The sequence below is a fragment of the Triticum aestivum genome, chromosome 7B (genome assembly GCF_018294505.1).
Source record: "Triticum aestivum cultivar Chinese Spring chromosome 7B, IWGSC CS RefSeq v2.1, whole genome shotgun sequence".
Lineage (NCBI taxonomy): Eukaryota > Viridiplantae > Streptophyta > Magnoliopsida > Poales > Poaceae > Triticum > Triticum aestivum.
The window spans coordinates 141,550,672-141,571,663 of record NC_057813.1 but is presented as its reverse complement, the minus strand read 5'-3'; the positions used below and the strand labels follow the sequence as shown (position 1 = coordinate 141,571,663).

Genomic DNA, 20,992 nt, shown 5'->3' with positions numbered 1-20,992 from the left:
CACTCGGATATCGTTAACAAGCAACACAATACATGGCCCGGCAGCACGAGGCTATGTTCGGCGGCCGGAGGAGAAGCCCGTAGAGGAGGAAAAAGTAATGCAAGCTTTAGATGCAAAAACGAACAGAGCGGGAGCACGGATCGGAGCATATGCAGACGCATATGTTGAATATATCGTCCGGTTTATATAAATTATATCAAACTTATGTTTGTTTGCATGAATTTTGTCTAGATTTATTTTTATTGCGGGCGGAGGTTTGGGGCAAGCTTGGATGACAGCCTCTCATATCACTGTCCAAACAAATACTATGTCCGTTTTGTGGCGGGCGTTGGAGATGTCCTAAGGCTGCACATATAAGTGTTATGTATGAACCCCTTTGAACTACAACTTACTGGATCAAAATCATTTCATTGCCCAGTCAAAGTTGTTGCGTTAAATCAAACCAAACTTAAATAAGTGTGCTTCTTATATCTAACTAAGAACGAGAGGAGGGATGATGCAGAGTTTTAAAGAAGCCCACCAAAACTAAACAATGGTAGGTGGAAAGATATTGAACACTGCATTGACTCGCCCACGTAGTATATATGCAACCCCGGTAGTACATCGGCATCCCATGTATGCAAACCCCAATGAAGAATCTTCATTGGTAATGCCACTGAACTGCAGGAAAGCAGGGTCCGATATAAGAGTGTCGGAATATGAGGCGTCAAGAAATGCAGCAACATGGTTCTTGTACCAAAAGCAAGTTGGTCTAGCATGACCGACGCGATGAGCTCAAGTAGCACGCCAAAGTCTCCCAGTTTCGCTAGAACCAGCACCTGCCAATATCCTAAGCCACCAACATGCTCGGCTTGAATGGGATCAGCGGCTCATGGTTGTACGTGTCGAAGTTCTATTAAGTAGTGGTTGAGGAGGCTGGAGGCCCTATCAATGTGAGAGCAAGCTAGTGGTATGTTTTGATGGGGGGTCCAAACTTTTTCTTTAGATAACAGGATATTTCCCGGCCCTGAAATAAGACCCTTACAATCGTCAAAAACCAAAGTACAAGAAAAATCAAAAGAAACAAAACGCTACGAAGTCAGCTATGACCTAACTGGCGACGCAGCGCATCCACAGCAACCGAGAAACCAACCACCCTAGCTCTGGTTTGCTGCCCTTGAGGCGTGCTGAAGTTGGAGCACTTGGTGTGAAGATTGTTGATGAAGGTGTACAACTTGGCACGATCTTGACGTTTCTAAGAAAATTTTGGTCGTAGCAATTTTTTATTACTTATTTGGGTAGTTGCCAATATTTTGGGATGCCAATGCACTCTAAGAAACTCTAGTTCATCTTGCTTACGGACATTGACATTGAACAAAATATAGGAAACTGGAACCTTAACCAAAATAGTGGCTAGGCAAATTTTAGTGGGGTTAGCTTGAGCTCAAACCAAACACACCATGGTAAGTTGATCAGTTTTCAGGGCAGTTGTTTAGCTCCTGTTTGACCCCTATAGCATTCCGTATTACTCACGAAATTGAAGGTTGTGATTCTTTTAATAGACAGTACTCGAAGTGCGTTTTATGAAGGACTCTGTAAATGTATTGGTTAAGGCTTCAAAATAATTTGTCGTTTATTGGATAGAATTGTCCTTCTGTACAAGCTGCATCTACTAAAATCTCGTAATCAACAATAAGTTAGATCCCTTCAAAAAAAATAAGTTAGAAAATCATGCTTATTATGTACCATTGCAATGTGCAATTTTGTTGAGGACGTGGGCATAGCCCAGTGGTTGGGGATGCATGATTGTAAACCCAACGACCAGAGTTCGATCCACGTTGGGGACGAATTTCTGGAATTCTCATGAGGGATGCTTCTTCTATATCAATAAACCGTGGGTGCTAGTGCCCATGGAGTTTCATTTTTTTTTTATTTTTTTTTTTAATGTGCAATTTTGTTATTTGGAAAAAATAGACATATCGTAAGCCAGCCCCCTCCATTGTCCATTACCGGGTGTGCCAATGGGATTAACAACCTAGATATTAATCAATGGACATATGAAATCTCTATGAGAAGTTAGCGGGCAAATATGGAGAGCATTACATAAAGGCGATGGGTCTCTCGCCATGCTTGTCTTTTGAGAGATTTGGAATATGTTGGGGGTGTTTGGGACATTGACAATTTCATCAATCATCCTTGCAAAGATAAAGAAAGAGGCAGCCATCCGGACAACAGTGGGTGCAAAACACTTCAGCCACTACTTGAACTGGGAGATTATTTGTCCTTTTGGCATCCACCACCAAGGTAATGGTGAATGGAGACCCCGGGGACATGATTACAATTGCAAGGGGCTGAGGCAAGGCGACCCTATTTCACCAATGCTTTTTATTGTTACTATGGAGCCACTACATCGGTTGTTTGAGCGGGCTACGAGCAGAGGAGTTTGGGAGCCCTTGGCGTGGTCAGGCATGAGGCAGCGTCTGTCCATCTTTGCAGATGATGTTGTCGTTTTCATCAAGCCCAGGACGGTGGAACTTCAGGTTTGCAATAGCATATTGGAGATGTTTGGGGAGGCGTTAGGCTTACGAATTAACATGTAGAAATCGGCGGCCCTTCCTATCAGATGCAGTGCTCAGGAAACTGACATGGCCTGTGGGCAGTTGGGTTGCCCGAGAGGATCGTTTACAATCAAGTACCTTGGGCTACCATTGACATTGAGAAAGCAATCCGCATCGCAGTTGCAGTACCTAGTTGATCATATGAAGAACTGCCTACCCAAGTGGAAAGCAGCATTAATGCCGAAGAGTGGCCGGCTCACCTTGGTTCAATCAGTTCTCTGTGGCATGCCCATTCATGCCATGATGGCGCTAGATCTATCGATGAAGACTATAGTTGCGATGAACAAGGTGTGTAGAGGTTTTCTATGGTGTAGAAGGGCGGCTGTGAACAGTGGCAACTGTGCGGTTGCTTGGGATTCCTTGTGTACACCGAAGTGGGCTGGTGGCCTAGGGATACCAAACCTCATATGGCTTAATGTGGCAATGCAAGCTAGATGGCCATGGCTCCAAAGGGTGGACACGACTAGACCGTGGAGTGAATTCAAGATAAGAGTCCCTAAGGAAGTGAAGCTGCTCTTTTTGGCTGGAACGACGTGCGATGCATATTGTGGCCTCAATACTTTGTTCTGGGAGGATAGGTGGATTGACGGAATGAGGGTGCAAGAGATCGCGCCCGGGATATATGACAGGATTCCAGCACGGATAAGATCATCCCGGAAGGTTGGACCGGCCATCGAAGATGGGTCTTGGGACGCGGATGTAGGTCCCGATCTTGGGATCGAAGCACTGCAGGAGCTTCTCGAACTATGGATTAGAGTCAGCACGTGGGAGCCAGTTGCGGACATGCCGGACTCGGTCTCTTGGGCATGGGAGACCAATGGACACTACTCGGTGTGGTCGGCCTATGTGGCTAAATTCTGGGGACAGACAGTGGAACCCATGTCAGAGTTAACTTGGAAGTGTCAGGCACCAACTACATGCAAATTCTTCACATGGCTCGCGCTCAAGGATGGGTGCTGAACGTCGGATCGTCTTGCACGAAGAGGCTGCCGCACCAACACGCTTGCCCCTATGTGACCAGGAGGATGAAACTATAAATCATGTCCTACTAACGTGTGTGTTTGCTAGATCGACATGGGCGGTGATTTGCGAGGCTTTGGGCAAGCCGGAGTGGTCGCCAACGGCGCATGATTCCATCCGCGAGTGGCTTGTGGGCAAGGAAGCACCAAGTAACTTGCGCAAGAAGGATCTCCACACGATCTTGGTACTAACTATGTGGGAGTTGTGGAAGCACCGAAACGCTGTTGTTTTCGATGGGGCCTCGCCCTCGATGAGTGAACTCCTCGGTAGAATCTTGTCGGAAGGAAGGGTTTGGTCCATCCTGGGCAAGTTTTAAGGCAACATGGACCCTTTTTTCCTTAGATTAGAGCGGTGGATGAATAGTAAAGAGTAGTGTTGTATTGAGGTTTATGTAAACTCATGGTGGAGGCACTCTTTGCTTTTCTTCTTTAATATATAATATGCACAGATGTGCATATTCAAGAAAAAAATTGTTCTTTTGGCCATTTCCCGTGGTGGGTGGTGCAATTAAACTATTTGAAATCTTTCGTAATCAATACGTTTAGGAAAAACGATTGCCTCTGCTTCGAAAAAAAATAGGATGTATCTACAAATGAAATGTACTACTCCCTCCGTCCGGGTGTATAAGTCATTCGCGCAGTTCTAGGTCATCGATTTGAGGAATTAAATATGTGTTATATGTCATGAAACGTATATCACTAGATTTCCACGCGGATGTAGTTTCTAAATATATATTTTTTGTCACATATAATACATATTTAGATAGTTAAATTATCGACCTAGAACTACGCGAATGACTTATACACCGGGACGGAGGTAGTAGATAAAAAACGTCGTCGAACAGTAGGTAAAGAAACTTTACCAACAATTAAATGCAGCCAAATGCATGATATAGAGTTGGTCAAAATGGCAGTGAAGCATAAGTGCTTATCACAAATTAATGCATTGCGGGCCATTTAGCTGACGACATCCAAACTTCGCAACCATGCATGGTGCTGCGCGAGCTATCATTTAAGGGCAGCAAGAAGCTGAGAAGCGGTTCGGGATTGCAAAGGTGCCAATTTACATGAGAAGGGAAGGTGGACAAATACATAAGCCGAGTAGTCCATGGCACTTGTGCACAAACCATTCCAAAATTCCACTGCTAGTCATCTTCAGATAAATACATCAAAAAAAAAGTCATCTTCAGATAAAAAGGAAGGCTCCTTCGATCGCTTGTGGTAGTGAGACTAAATGGTCACCATCTACCTTTTGGTAGTACACACCGGCAGAAGTAGGACTAGGAGGCATCAAGAAAGGAAGCAAAACTAAGGCTCTCTTTGGAACGTAGGGAAATCAAAGGAAAACCCACAGGAAACACAACTCTACATGCAGTACAACGATTTTCCTTCCTATATTGTTTGTTCCTTCGTTCCTTCCCATTTCCTCTGCATTTCCGCAATCCGAGGTTTTTCTTCCCTTTGTTCCGAACAGACCCTGAGAGGCTTCATTAGTCTACTATGAATTTATCTGGCCAAAGGTTGTGGAAAAAAAGGGGAAGACCTACAACATATCATCACATGTTGTGACATTTGGCTGGAAAGAATTGATTTAGTGATGCAAATGGACCTGGAATTTTTGTTAGGTTGAATTGAAGTGGAATGCTTTCACTGAACATGTCCAAAAAAATGTATACCGATGCTTAGTTGATGATATCCATTATTCTCAGATTTACCATCTACTCCCTCCGTTCCTAAATATTTGCCTTTTTAGAGATTTTAAATGGACTACTACATACGGATGTATCGTAGATTCACTCATTTTGCTCCATATGTAGTCACTTGTTAAAATCTCTAGAAAGACAAATATTTAGGAACGGAGAGAGTAGTAGTTTAGTATCTGATCATCTTTCCTGAACAATCATGTGGAGTTTGCAGATAACTTCTACCAGTAGTCACAGAAATAAATTTTGAATGTCTCATTTTCATATGCAGAATTGCACAAATTATTTGTAGTGTTATGACATTATTTTGGGATTGCCTTTATTTTCACGTCACCAAACATGATAATTCTTGTTGGTAAATTTCGAAGTTCCACAAAAATGCCTTTTAACACGTGATCTTTTTTGCTTAACCGAGAAAGTACTGAAGTTCAGAGATTAATACACACTGCAAGACAAAGGCTGCTACCAGAGAAGCAGCAAAACCTTACAACACCCTCATCCATTTCTGAAACCTTGACAGGGTGATATACATTCTCTTCTACAATCCTAGTGACGACAAACGAAAGTCCTGAAAGTTCAACAAAATGATTGTCGTCTATGTGCCTTTGATGCTATGACCAGTAACCACAATTTGACAATATATGTCAGTCAGCCTCTACTCCAGTGTCGTCCCAGTATGCCGCAAGCACCTACCCAAGAGGCTTGATACCATCTGACGATTCTGAACACGTTTTCACAATCCAATTACAGTAGCACAGGCGATCACTACTGTGTTCCTCTTTGTGATGAGGTGAAGTCTAGGATGAGAAAATGTCAATAACCCAAACGATCATTCAATGAAGTGCGCCCATCACCAGTTTGACCTACAGATAATCAACAATAGTATTGTCAAGGGATAAATTTACACATTTGGTGATTGTATGCTTTACTGGTAAATTATTCTTACCTTGAGGTGGCACCCATGTTTCATGATCTGGACCAGCTTCAAGAAAATCTGGTCTTGCAGGACCCAGTACACGTTTTTGTTTCGACTTTTTCCCTTTTCTCTTGCTAGTCTGTGGTTCATTCTCATTCTCAATGTCTTCTGCAGGTTGTAAACCACGTGTGTGCTTCAGCAGAAGGGCCACAGCATCAGCTGCTGATGCTTCGGATTCAACCGAAGACGATTCTGCCTCAACGCCAGCTGACTGATCAGCAGACTTTCTCTTCCGTAAGATAAGCCCAGGAGCAGCCCCTTCAATATCCTTTTCATTGGCTGAATTAGAAAGAATAGTTTTCCGATCTTTGTAGTCCACAAAATCATCAGGCTCCTCAGCATTCGTGTTTCCTTCTTTTATACAATTTTCTTCAGGTTCTATGATTCTCTTGTCGCCCAGCCACTGAGGTTTCGGTATGGTGAATGCAGGTTTGCTGGCATTTTCTTGGTTTTGGGGGATATCTGTTTCTACCTCAGCAGGTTTATCCACTTCTATTTTGGTAGAAAAAGAATCCTTCGAGTTCTCCTCCGTTGAGGTTTTGTCTTGGGCAATTTTGTCCTGTTTTTTGGATTCTGGTCTAGGATTATCATTAGATGCTTGAGGGTTTGCTTCTCTTGGCTTTAAATCCCTCTTGCGAGCTGCTTCTCCCATAGGATCAGCTACCTTCAGTAAGTAAACTACTTTGTCCAGTTCAGCTTGAAGATCAGAAAGCTCCTTTTGAATTTTGGCAATATTATCGTGTACTGTCGAGCAGTTCAAATCAATTAGAAAACAGTGAAATACTCAAAACAGAAAGAAAAGCAGGCAATAGGTGTGTATGAATACATAATTTCAGGCTCTGTACATCCATCTACAAAGGATGAGCCTGATACTCAAAACAGACAGAAAAACGGGCTATAAGCTTTGCTGGATACTCACGTAATCATGTTTTGGACCAAATCACAGAAATCAAAGTTGCAGAAAAAAAATTAGACACTGATACAACTCAATTAATTTTTATTCCAGTCTGAGTTAACATCTCCATTCTCTTAATCTAAACTCTAAAATGATCTTAAAGCTGATACAGATAATTTCAGTTGTTGCTAACCGAGAAAATGCAAATATACTCCGAAATACTTTGTTTCCAAGTCTTAACCAGATCCCTTAACAACTCTTTCAAAGAAATGAGTCATTTCACTTATTGATATTTTGAAGTAGCTGAGGGCATCGCTGTCATAGTTAGCAAGTCAACTTGTCAAGTTTCAAGCAAAGGTCAGAGCACTGAAACACTCAAACCAGCATTTTAGCTGGTACACAATACATGTAGCTCACTTACTTTTCCTTGATTTTCAGCCAACTCCCACATGCACTGATAACAACCATCAGGCAATTACTACGGATGACATATGAAACCGTTAAGCAATATTTTTCTGGTTCTACGGAAAAAATATGTGACAGGGCAACAGTCAGGATCATTAGTGGTACCATTCAGACCTCGGACTTGAAAGGAAAATCCTAGAATAGTCTAAGATTCATCAGTGTAAACTACATGGTTCAGAGTGCACTATCATACCTAATTGAGATGACAATCCACTCATGTAAGCATCAAGGTCATCCCCAAGATCTGCATTATCTCTCTGAGCCAGCTTAATCTTCTCTTCTTCAAGCAACTTCTTTTTACCTTCAATATCATTGTTGATGAAATCCTTTTTATCAAGGAGACTATCAGCGGTCTCAACTGATTGTTGCCCACTAGATTGAGGATTAGATGATTTCTTCTTTGTCCGGTCAAAAAATTCATCGTCATCACTAGAAAAAAAATCAAAATCAGTGAATCAGCACATGAGAACAAAAATGCAAAGCTATAACTCCAGCCAAGGTAAGGAATAATATACGATAATAGGCATGTACTTGCAGACGGCCACTAGTAGAAACTGAAGTAGTCTATACTTGACCAGTCAAACACAAGAAGCTTTGAATCTTTCTATCAGACTATTTGACAAAATGTTGTACGGAATCAACGAGAAAGTGAATTATATACGCTCCATGGAGAAACTCACATGCACACTGTGACTTTTCAAGGTAAGCAGAAGTGGCAGCATGGTACAAGTTTCCAATTACATATGTCCTAGTGCAGTGGTGCCAATCATTCCCTAGAAGTCCATAATTTCAAATGGGCTTAGTCTTCTAGATTAAATTTTCGATTTTACATGCACTGGTGTCAGTTGGAGAAGCAGACTAGGGAGAAAAGATTATTTAGATATCTCTAATATCATCCTCTGTTCTTAACTAGAGTATAGGTTAAGATATGATACACAATACGAATGTGGCTGTCATAATTCAAATCTATCAGAAGTGCAAACCTAATAACGTCATCTTCTTCCTCGAGACTTGCTTTATGGCTACCACGTTTTGGTTTTCCAGCACGTGCACCAAGACTTTCTTGTATACTGTCATTTAATGTTTCTTCTAGATTTTCTAGCTCCTCCATGATCTGAAAAAAAAAGGTTTGGTATTGATCTTCTAATAAGAAATGAAACCGTGATGGCATATTCAGAAATGTAAGTAAAACCTGTTATGCACTAACCTGAGATATCCTTTGCTCATTTCGTGCAATCTGTGTTTGCTGACCTTGGGTTAACCCACCTTGAGAAATGTCCTTAACTCGTATTGCATCGATCTCTTTCTTCATGTTGGCAACCTGAGACAAGCAGAGATGCAAATCATATCAGAGAACATAGAGCAGATTTTTCTTAAGAACCAAAATTCAGAGGTTCAAGCATAACACTACTCAAAAGGACTGTCCTTAAAGAGAACATACGAACATAGCTGGTCCACCCAGAACATAGATCCAATGCAAGGAACTTGGTAGCTCAGGAAGAGGGATTCTACAAGAACGCACGCTTGCAGGCTCAAACCCTTGGAGAACTCTGTGCTTGAAATGTGAATATGTGAACGCACGCTTGCAGGCTCAAACCCCTGGAGAACTCTGTGCTTGAAATGTGAATATGTGATTCTACCCAGGCCCATTTATAATTCTTGATATAGAAATTTTCAATGAAGATTTAACGATTAAACTAAACAAGATTGTATGTTGAGGCTACTATGACATGTGCTCACAGAGACCTAGAAGACATACATCTGGAACACGGTGCACCATTTAGTCGATAGATAATACTAACATAATCTTCTTCAAAATGATGATTTGAAAAGGCAAAAGCAATCCAAAGAGTTTCAGGTCAATGACCCTAACCTAAAAACTGGGGATATGACTACCCCGTCGATCCAACAGATAGCTTAATCTGCTGGATCAAATGATACAGCGGATAATACTGACAAGGCCGGTCCATGACGCCAACCTAAAAATTGGGGACAGGACTACGAAACAGTATATGTTTCCCTGTTGGTCCGACAGATATTTCAATCTGCTGGATTAAATGCAGCGGATAAGGACTGGCATGGCCTGAAGGGAGTGAAAATGCCACCATACTCATGCAGCACCACCGCAGTCTCATCGATCCCCACATACAAACCGCTGCTCCCTCTCCCATCTGCATTCAACAGCATCACCACTTACATCTGCACGATCTGCTAGATATTCCGCAGAGCCTCGACGTTCCAGGCCACCCTTCTCCCCACCAGTAAAGTTCTTCCCTTCGTCGCCGCTAGAGGCCAAACACCTCGCCATCATACAACCTCCAGATTCTAGAATCTAATTCACGGACCACGATTGCCACAGCCTCACCCAAGATCGGTGATGTCATTGGCCACTACCCTACCTCAGGCTGCAAGTAGGAGCAGGCCGTCCAACACCAGCATGCCTCTTATGAGCCTGCGCAGTCGGCAGCAACGCCATCCTCTCCATGACCATGGCAGCACAGATTAAGCCCCCCGACATTGAGTGCCGGCGGCGGCGCGGCACACGATGCCCCCAACACAGGAAGTGGGATGATGCGGGTTTGTGACCACCGCGTACTCGCTGTCGCTGATAGGCGGGTTATCACGGCAGCCCACATAACAGATGTGGGACCAAACGGGTTTTGTGTGGCAGCTCACGGTCAGTCCCACTTGCAGGCTGAAGAACTACTGAAACTTTTTTTCAAGACGGAGGCATAAGCTCTGCCTCATCGTTTAGAGAGTTTTGTTGCACAGAAGACTAAAAAATTACAACTGTTACTACTCTCCTGGTAAGATTTGCCCGAGGAGCGCCCGCGAGCGCCAAAGCTTTGCCTCATCCTTTATGACCTCCAAAAGGACGGTTGCAGGAGCGGACTTGTGTCGGAAAACCCATGTGTTTCTCTCATTCCAAGTGGTCCAAGAAACAAGCATAGTGAGGGATGCCATGGCACTACGATAGTACGATTTGCAATATGCGCGCCCGACATGCTAGTCCACCACTCCTTGATGAACTACTGAAACTTGGAAACACACCAGGTGGATGAATTCCTATGGCAGCGACTATGCCATCACCATTGCTGGAAAAGAAGGCAAGCCCATCCCATTTCGTTAGAGCGAAATTTACATTCTTTAGCGTTTGCCATAAAGTGACTCAACCATAAAAGGATCTCCCCTGGTAATTTTTGCAGTGTATACTTAACTATATATTTCCTTCTTTCTGGCATACTATGTACTGCAACCCACCGACCCAGACCAAAGCATCAGGTTACAGGTAAGTAGGTCGCTCAAAGAACAAAATAACATCTCCCCTGATGATCTAGCAATGCAGAATGTAAGCACCGTTTTACTGAGGAAATGAGATTGTGCAGTTCAAAAATAAACAGCTGCTCCAAATGCCCCATGAATGGAAATCAATACCAGAACTACCGGCTACAAGTATAATGCAACAGAATTATAAAACTAAAATTTTGCCATTATCGCAAATCAGCCAAATTACAATTGGATGGGCAAGGCACCGCAAACAGCAATTATGTAATATTTGAACCAGACATAGGTGCATACAAATCACTATAAGAAATGGTGATTTTTCAAATGCAACCACAATCGATGTTTCATACTGTAGGTGCACATAGAAAATGCAATGCTGAGTATGATAATGTCGTTGTCGTTTCTTCAGTAAAAAATGTTTACCTTTTCCATTCGCTTTATTAATTTGCTGCGTGTCTTTTCCTGTCTGTCCGTAAGCTGACCTTTGTAGGTTTGCCACGTGATCTCATCTGCCTCATCCTAAGATATGAAAAGATGTTCAGTAAAAAAAACAAGGGCCGTCATAACCAATTAAAAAAGAAAAAATCTCTAAACATATATAATTATGCAACTGAAACTTGGGAACAGTTGGTTTCTCACCAAAAGAATGGAAAGGCTCCATACGATTAATAACTAATGTAAGATTCTCAATATCCACAACCAAATGCTTGTAAAAACAAAAAAACTAACCTCCCCGTCTTCTTCAGGTGCATCCTCCGACATACCCCATGAGATCCCATCTGCTAAAACTGCTTGAGTTTTCGCTCGTAAAAGGGAAGCTTCACGATCAAGCATATTTTGCCGAATCTTAGCATCACGGAGTTTCTGCATATCCTTTTCCTGTTAGATGAGACAAACAAGTAAATACAAGACTCACACAACTGAATATGAGGAGGCTGACTCTGTTCAATGATGTATATCCCATTTGTGTTTTCCACTTCTACAAAAGCACAAATCTCTATTCTACTCCTAGAAAAGACCCAGTTGGTGATGATGGTGTGTGTCTGCCATCCATCATTTCTGTCATTTGATCTGCATCTAACAGATGTGAAGTAGGCTGTAGTACACTCTGCTCCACATTTGCAGAAAACTCCTTAGTCTCTCCCCAGCCTTTCTGTCATTTGATCTGCATCTAACAGATGTGAAGTCGGGTAGGCTAGAGATAAGAGGAATAAAATTGGGTGAAACCCAACATATTTTTAGTGATATACACCAAAAACAGGGTGATTTTTTTTTCAAGTTTGTGAACATGTATTAGTCTATTTTGAATTCGTTCCAACGCACAGGCACTTTGCTAGTTGGGAACAATAAACTGTATGTTGCATCCTCACTATAACTTTGATTAAGACGTGAATGCGGCGGCAAGCTAGTAAATACTTCAGAAATCAAATATGGCATAGTGGCAGATGAGCCAACTGAAGGAGTTTCAGAATCTTACTGGAGGCATTAGCTCAGATGGTCCTTGAAAAATGTACAAACGTGATGATCTGGTATAATACAAAGAGTGAGAAAAGTTCAGTCCAAATTTACTGAGTGATAAGAGCGCAAATGAATACAACAGTAGTGCCATTTTATTCATTTCTTCAATTGCTTGTTTGATATTTCGTTTTCAGTTTCAGGGCATTTGTTAAACTAACAAAAATGCAGTAATATTCCTACTAGATTATTTTTTTAGAATATGCATGAGGCTGACATATCTTTTCATTCAACTTTCCATCAGATGTACTTCCTCTGTAAACTAATATAAGAGCGTTTAGATAACTAAAGTAGTGATCTAAATGCTCTTATATTAGTTTACGGAGGGAGTAGTTAATTAAGTCAATAATAAGTAACAATATAATTTACTACGAAAAAAATAAAAGTTAAGCTTTCTTTGAAGCCATGAACTCATTGCCACTGTTTTACAACAGTTCGCCAATGTTACTGTTTCACAACAGTTGTCAATGCCACACATGATTATTAATTTATAAAGGAAAAGGCTAGTCCATAATAAGCAGGTTATGAAATGAACAGATTTGAGGTTAGAAACCTAAAAATTCTGTCAGATGAAAGAACACAATTTGCAAAAAAATAAGCACCAGAAAGCAATTTGTTGTAATCTCTGCTAGAAATGATGCATAACACCGTCTGGCTGACAAACTTACTGCCCAAATCGAATTACATCTCCAACATGAATCGGTGTGTACATCTTCTTCTTGACCTGTTAATTAAATATATGACATCAGAACAATATTCTTGCCTTCATCAGAACGGTAGTTATGCTATCGTGAACCAACAAGCACGGCAACATTGGCAAGCTAATACAAGGTCCCTTTTCTGGGGAAAAAGGATGTTACAGGAATAGCCCAAAAGCAAATTAGCTCAGAAAGGCAGCAGTGTATTAAGCATGAAAAGAACAATGGATACACAAACAACTCTTTTGCTATTTCTAATATCAGAAAATGGCAGATATCTTTTCCCCAGTTTATAGTGTGACTCAGCAAGCCAAAGGTAGATGGATGTACAAAATTACAACAGAATAAGAATGCCATCAGCACAAATTGCAGTGCTTTTTAAAACAAAATAGCATGAACAATGATGCATTCTGCGTCATATTGACGCTCTTCTCCTTAATACGAAAATGTGTGTTCGAGAAACAATGAGGTGCATACATGAGAAGAGGACACATAGTTGCATGGTATCAACATTTTCAAACAAACATATTAGAAGTCCTGGATGAATTGGAAATATTCAGTTCTGCTCTGAAGTAAGACAAAGGAAAGAGACTATGCCTGAGTTTTGTTGATGGAAGAACCATGTGTGCTTCCAAGATCGTAAAGGAAAACCTGCCCATCATTTCTAAACTGCAGAACTAAAATAACACAAAAGAAGTCATAAGTGTGACGCATAAGACTTACCAAGAAAATATTATATATTATTATTATGTGAATGCTTGGATTCTATAATTACCATCTCTGGTTCACGAACAATAAATAATTATCCCATGTCCACAAAACTTGCACTCAGAGATTATTAAAAATATAATGGAAGATGATAAAACAAAGTGAACAATTACTCATAAGAGAACACTTTATGTAATGATACATATAGTAGATGGCATACTTATGCAAGAAAAAACAACTGCAGAACTTCAATACAGTTAACCACGTGCATATACTTTGTGACCTCTGCCAAAACAACATGGACAATGCACTACACATAGAAGTCCTAGACAAATTAGTGGAAGAATTCCTTCGATTCCAGTCATGGTCAATGTCTTGATTCAACCCTATTTCACCAGCAGGTTATCCATATAATTTTACTAATTAATAAACAGCTTTTCTAAGTCAAATACTACCCTCTGAAGAAAAGGATTATTTACAGCAAAGTTTCACAGTTCCCCGCATATCATCCCCCATATGTTCATGAATATCTTAGCACCATAAATAAAATTTATGCTCACTGACATCCCAAATGTTCAGAATATCAGCGACCAGTTTCCAGCCAGCTATCCGAAGAATCAGTAAAAAGGTGACTAAGTATATTGCTTCAAACAAAATTCCAACTTCTGTTTGAAAACTGCAACCATCCTGACATCTAGTTAATGTAATGAAGCTGACTGAGATGGGGTGGGGGGTTACAGACGACCTTCCTTGATGTGAAAAGTATTAGTAATTGCTTCCGTTTCGAACTGAAAAGGTCTACAAAATACTAGCTCTGCACTTAGTAACTAGATTAAATAGCTAGCTGGAGTTCGAGTTTTGGTTCTAATGTTCTATCTATGGCATAGTTGACAAGAGCATCCGTTTCGAACAATACTTGACAAGAGCATGGCGAAAATGAATGTACCTGCATGAAAACGGGAAATGGTGGGATGCTCCAGCACGAAATCGCACAGATCAATTCGGCCAAACATGTAAGCTCCTTTCTTGGACCTGCGATATGTAATGCCAGTCATTTCACCAACCATATCTAGGAAAATAAGTAGTCCAGCTAATTATGTACTAGCAGACAACGTCATGAACTTCGAATGTGAAGGTCTCAAAATCCACATATAATACAATGCATTGGATTGAAACATGAAATATGTAGCTATGCAAGTACTCATTTCACGCAACTACAAACCATGAGTGATTTTAGAAATAAAACTAAGTCGTTATCAACCGTTTGCACTAGGAACCACGCATTGCCCTTCTCCACTCCTACCGTACATGAGCTAGAAACCCCGGAGGCATCAGAGTAAGCAGCCCCATAGCAAGACGAGAAAAGCAAGACTGCCGGTGCAGAGACAGCAACTCACACGTCAAGGTTCTCGAAGATGAGGCCTTCCTTGAGCACCTCGAGGAAGAAGGGGTGTTCCGGGGCGGCGCTCCAGTCGGGGATGGCGTATGGTGCGCGCGGCCGCGGCTGCTGCCGCTGCTCTGGCGGCGCCTCCTCGGCCATCTCGGTGTCGCCACCGGGGTTCCTTTCCTCCCCCGCCGACGAGTCGCTAGGGCTGGGGTTAGCGCTCCCGTCGGCCGACGATTCAGACTCCGACGCTGCCTCCGCCTCCGGCTGCGGCGAGGGTCTTGGTGGCGGTGGAGGCGGCATAGAGGAGGAGGGGCTCGGTTTAGCACTCCCGTCCGCCTCGGCCATCGAGGCATCAGGCCTCGGCTCGTCCTCCGCCTCCGGCTGCGCCGATGGGGCAGGCGGCGAGGGTTTGGGGGGCGGCGGAGGCGGCATGGAGGAGGAGGAGGGGTTAGGGTTTCGGGGCGGGGGCGGAGGCATAGTAGGGTTCATGGCCGTGTGCGGGAGCGTGAGAAGTGGAGACGAAGGGAGGGGAAGGGGACGACGGCGAGGAGGAGGTGGGGATGAACAGCGGAGCGGAGCGGAGCTGGGTCGGTGATCCGGGCAAACGGACGGGGAAGAAGGGGGGGCAGCAATCCTCGCCGTTGGCGACAGATGGTGCTGCGCAGGTGGAGCTCTCAGCCAAGCGCGATCTTGGCCGTTCGTTTTCCGTTCGGCGCGCAGGATTAGCTAGTGGCAGAGTTACGTGTGACCAATTTGGAACATCCCAACGCCACCGCCGTACCGCTCATTCTCCCCTCACTTTCCCTCTCCTCTATTACTCCTCCTTGAGTTGGCGGATTGTGTGTTGCTCTTCTACCATCGGAGAGGAGGCGGCATTCCCTCTGTAGATAGTAGTAGTGGTGCTTATAGGAGGCGGATGCTTGGACTTGCCATCTGGCACTATGCCAATGGGGTGTTGGAGATCGATGAAGGCGAGTTGCGACTGGATATCCATGGTGATGCTCATGGCCACGGTTCCTTCGGTGGGAGCCAAATGTGGTGGGATTCTCTGTCGCCCTCTAAATAAGCTTGCAAGATCCTCGGATATGGATCTCGATCTTATTCTTCCTTGCTTCCCTCTAAAGCTGCTGTGATGGTGGACGGAAAGAAGCGGGAGGGAGGGGATCAAGCTACCGACGAACCATCCATGTTCTTCCTTGGAGATCAATCTCAGCAGCACCTATGAGGAAGCTACGACCAGACTCGGTCCTCAACAACGTGTTGCCGCATCTCCTAGTCGAAGGTCGGCCATCCGGAGCTCTGGCAATCAATGTCGGCTCCTTTCTTTCCACCAAGTCATTGAGGCAAAAGGGAGGCATCTATGTTGGTGCTTCAACCTACTATTTTAAGTGTCTCGCCGGCGGTGAGCTGCCCAGGTGGTCTCATCCTCTAGCGATGGTGGTATCGGGTCAAGGCTAAAGTTGTGCGACAATGTAACGCCCCAGACACACCCGACGGTTACTGGCTGTTACTCCTGGTGAGATCTAGACTAACCCCACAGATCAACACTAGTCTTTATTGCGCACTTTGTCCTCACTCGTGCACACCTGGAACCAACTTCCTCGTCAGTCACCCATCCTGAAATTGCTCCAAGCTGAGCACAATTTACTTGGGAGCTCTTTTCGAATGGGCTCTCGGAAAAGAAGGAATTCCTTATTGATATGAGTAGTCTATCATCACTATTAAGCTAGGATGCAATTATTTTGGTGTTCCTTGCAATGTGATCTTCAGCTGGACTTGAGGGGAGATTAATCTTGAGAATCTCTTCAGCATCAAAACTATGGACAAGGAGTCGATCAGAGGCCTATTCCAGTCATTAGTTTGGTTTGAGATCAATTGGTTGACCAGCCTAATTATTGATCTGCTCTTTAGGGATGTCACAATTAAGACAAAGAGCCAAGGTATCACATACACCGCCGCTCAAAGGAACCGACGTCCTCATCGGCCCACGGGAACGTTTCCTCTTGGCACACGTTTGTGCGTCCAGTCCGACAAATGTGTCATGCCATGTGCCGCGATGGGCCACAAACGCCATGCATAAACATGACCGTGCACCTAACATGCAAACATCTGTGTAACCGTGAGGGTCGGCTCTGGTACCAACTTGTAACGCCCTAGACACACCCGTCAGTTACTAGCTATTACTCCTGTCGGGATCTAGACTGGCCTCACGGATCAACACTAGTCTTTCATGCGCACTTTTGTCCTCACTCGTGCGCATCTGGGACCAACTTCCTAGTCAATTACCTATCCTGAAATTGCTCCAAGCTAGGCACGCTTAACTTTGGAGTTCTTTCCTAATGGGCTCCCAGAAAAGAAAGAACTTATTATTGATATGAGTAGTCTATCATCCCTATTAAGCCAGATTATCACAAACAAGGACTCGATTGCTTTTTAGTTTGGTCTTCCAGGATCCAGTTTGCAAATTGTCCATATTGGGTGGTAATTTTCACTTTTCTATTGGGTCCATTTGTAAAATGTTGCATGGTTATCCAATATAACTCCAGGTCCTCTGGGCCCTTCCTAAGTTGAGAAACACCATGGGCGCAATAAAATGTACAATACATGAATTCGAGTGAGTCCTTGAAGGACAATTCCAACGAATATCTTTCCTGGACTATCTAGCAAAAAAGGTGTTGATACTAGTATTTAATTCTCATATGCACTAAAAGTTACACATCATGATTATGACTTGATGTCTACTATGCAACCTTCTTCTTATAGACTCGTGTTGGGCCTCCAAGTGCAGAGTTTTGTAGGACAGTAACAAATTTCCCTCAAGTGGATGACCTAAGGTTTATCAATCTGTGGGAGGCGTAGGATGAAGATGGTCTCTCTCAAACAACCCTGCAACCAAATAACAAAGAGTCTCTTGTGTCCCCAACACACCAAATACAATGGTAAATTGTATAGGTGCACTAGTTCGGCGAAGAGATGGTGATACAAGTGCAATATGGATGGTAGATATAGGTTTTTGTAATCTGAGAATATAAAAACAGCAAGGTAGCAAGTAACAAAAGTGAGCGAAAATGGTATTGCAATGTTTGGAAACAAGGCCTAGGGTTCATACTTTCACTAGTGCAAGTTCTCTCAACAATGATAACATAATTAGATCATATAGCAATCCCTCAATGTGCAACAAAGAGTCACATCAAATGTCACTAATAGCGGAGAACAAACGAAGAGATTATTATAGGGTACGAAACCACCTCAAAGTTATTCTTTCTGACCGACCTATTGGGCTATTCCTATAAGTGTCACAAACAGCCCTAGAGTTCGTACTAAAATAACACCTTAATATACACATCAACCAAAACCCTAGTGTCACCTAGATACTCCAATATCACCACAAGTATCCGCGGGTTTGATTAGACGATATGCATCACACAATCTCAGATTCATCTATTCAAACCAACACAAAGAACTTCAAAGAGTGCCCCAAAGTTTCTACCGGAGAGTCAAGATGAAAACGTGTGCCAACCCCTATGCATAAGTTCACAAGGTCACAGAACCTGCAAGTTGATCACCAAAACATACATCAAGTGGATCACGTGAATATTTTCCCATTGTCACCACAGATAAGCACATGCAAGACATACATCAAGTGTTCTCAAATTCTTAAAGACTCAATAAGATAAGATACTTTCAAAGGGAAAACTCAATCCATTACAAGCAGGTAGAGGGGGAGAAACATCATAAGATCCAACTATAATAGCAAAGCTTGCGATACATCAAGATCGTGCCAAATCAAGAACACGAGCGAGAGAGAGATCAAACACATAGCTACTTGTACATATCATCAGCCCCGAGGGTGAACTACTCCCTCCTCGTCATGGAGAGCGACAGGATGATGAAGATGGCCACTGGTGATGGTTTCCCCCTCCAGCAGGGTGCCGGAACGAGCTTCTGGTTCGTTTTTCATGGCGACAGAGGCTTGCGGTGGCAGAACTCCCGATCTAGGTACTGTGTTGGAGGTTTGGGGATATATAAGAGGTGTTGGCGTCGATAATAAGTCAGGGGAGTCCATGAGGGGCCCACAAGGTCGGGAGGCGCGCCCTGGGGGGTGGGCGCGCCCCCCACCCTTGTGGTGGCATCGGGGCTCCTTTGGTGCATCTCCGGTACTCCGTGGGCTTCTTTTGGTCCAAAAATAATCTCCGTAAATTTTTAGGTCAATTGGACTCCGTTTGATATTCCTTTTCTACGAAACTCAAAATAATACTAAATGAAGAAAGCAGCAGCAACATACTAAATGATCAAGTGCTAAGCTAACGGAATGGGTCAAGTCAATCACATCATTCTCCTAATGATGTGATCCCGTTAATCAAATGACAACTCTTTGTCCACGGCTAGGAAACATAACCATCTTTGATAAATGACCTAGTCAAGTAGAGGCATACTAGTGACACTTAGTTTGTCTATGTATTCACACATGTATCATGTTTCCAGTTAATACAATTCTAGCATGAATAATAAACATTCATTATGATATAGGGAAATAAATAATAACTTTATTATTGCCTCTAGGGCATATTTCCTTTAGTCTCCCACTTGCACTAGAGTCAATAATCTAGTTCACATCATCATGTGATTTAACACCAATATTCACATTTATATGTGATTAACATCCATAGTTCACATTGTCATGTGACCAACACCCAAAGGATTTACTAGAGTAAATAATCTAGTTCACATCGCTATGTGATTAACACCAAAAGAGTACTAAGGTATGATCATGTTTTGCTCGTGAGAGAAGTTTAGTAAATGGGTCTGTCACATACAGAGCCGTATGTATTTTGCAAATATTCTATGTGTACAATGCTCTGCACGGAGCTACTCTAGCTTATTGCTCCCACTTTCAATATGTATCCAGATTGAGACTTAGAGTCATCTGGATCAGTGTAAAAGTTTGCACCGATGTAACTTTTACGACGAACTCTTTTATCACCTCCATAATCGAGAAACATCTCCTTAGTCCTCACTAAGGATATTCTTGACCGCTGTCAGTGATCTACTATTAGATCAAAATTGTATTCCTTTGCCAAACTCAAAGCAAGGTATACAATAGGTCTGGTACACAGCATAGCATACTTTATAGAACCTATGACTGAGGCATAGGGAATGACTTTTCATTCTCTTTTTATTTTATGCCATGGTCGGGTTTTGAGTCTTACTCAACTTCACACCTTGCAACACATGCAATAACTCCTTCTTTGACCGTTCCATTTTGAATTACTTCAAAATCTTATCAAAGTATGTACTCATTGAAAAAATCTTATCAAGCGTCTTGATCTATCTCTATAGATCTTGATGCTCAATGTGTAAGTAGCTTTACTGAGGTCTTTCTTTGAAAAAATCCTTTCAAACCCTCCTTTATGCTTTCCAGCAAAATTCTACATCATTTCCGATCAATAATATGTCATTCACATATACTTATCAGAAAGGCTGTAGTGCTCCCACTCACTTTATTGTAAATACAGGCCTTTCCAAAAGTCTGTATAAAACCATATGCTTTGATCAACTCATCAAAGCGTATATTCCAACTCCGAGTTGCTTGCACCAGTCCATTGATGGATTGTTGGAGCTTGCACACTTTGTTAGCACCTTTAGGATTGACAAAACCTTCTGGTTGTATCATATACAACTCTTCTTTAATAAATCCATTAAGGAATTCCGTTTTGACATCCATTTGCTAGATTTCATAAAAT

General features: G+C 42.6%; 1 protein-coding gene across 1 annotated transcript; it reads right to left on the bottom strand.

Moving 5' to 3' along the window:
* Window positions 1-5,698: 5,698 nt before the first annotated feature.
* On the bottom strand, window positions 5,699-15,885 carry LOC123156666 (kanadaptin). Its single transcript, XM_044574821.1, has 12 exons — window positions 15,259-15,885; window positions 14,808-14,893; window positions 13,751-13,830; window positions 13,124-13,179; window positions 12,418-12,466; window positions 11,670-11,819; window positions 11,364-11,459; window positions 8,863-8,976; window positions 8,639-8,769; window positions 7,849-8,084; window positions 6,266-7,039; window positions 5,699-6,182 (listed from the first exon to the last, which is right to left on the bottom strand). The coding sequence occupies exons 1-12, from the start codon at window positions 15,735-15,737 to the stop codon at window positions 6,133-6,135; spliced, it is 2,301 nt and encodes a 766-aa protein (XP_044430756.1). The 5' UTR covers window positions 15,738-15,885; the 3' UTR covers window positions 5,699-6,132.
* Window positions 15,886-20,992: the final 5,107 nt, after the last annotated feature.

Coding starts and splice junctions, on each gene's coding strand:
- LOC123156666 (XM_044574821.1), bottom strand. CDS start 15,737: ATGAACCCTACTATGCCTCCGCCCCCGCCCCGAAACCCTAACCCCTCC. Junction 8,085..8,638: donor GAAGAAGATGACGTTATTAG/GTTTGCACTTCT, acceptor TTTTTTTTCTAG/TGATGACGATGAATTTTTTG. Junction 6,183..6,265: donor AACATGGGTGCCACCTCAAG/GTAAGAATAATT, acceptor GATTATCTGTAG/GTCAAACTGGTGATGGGCGC.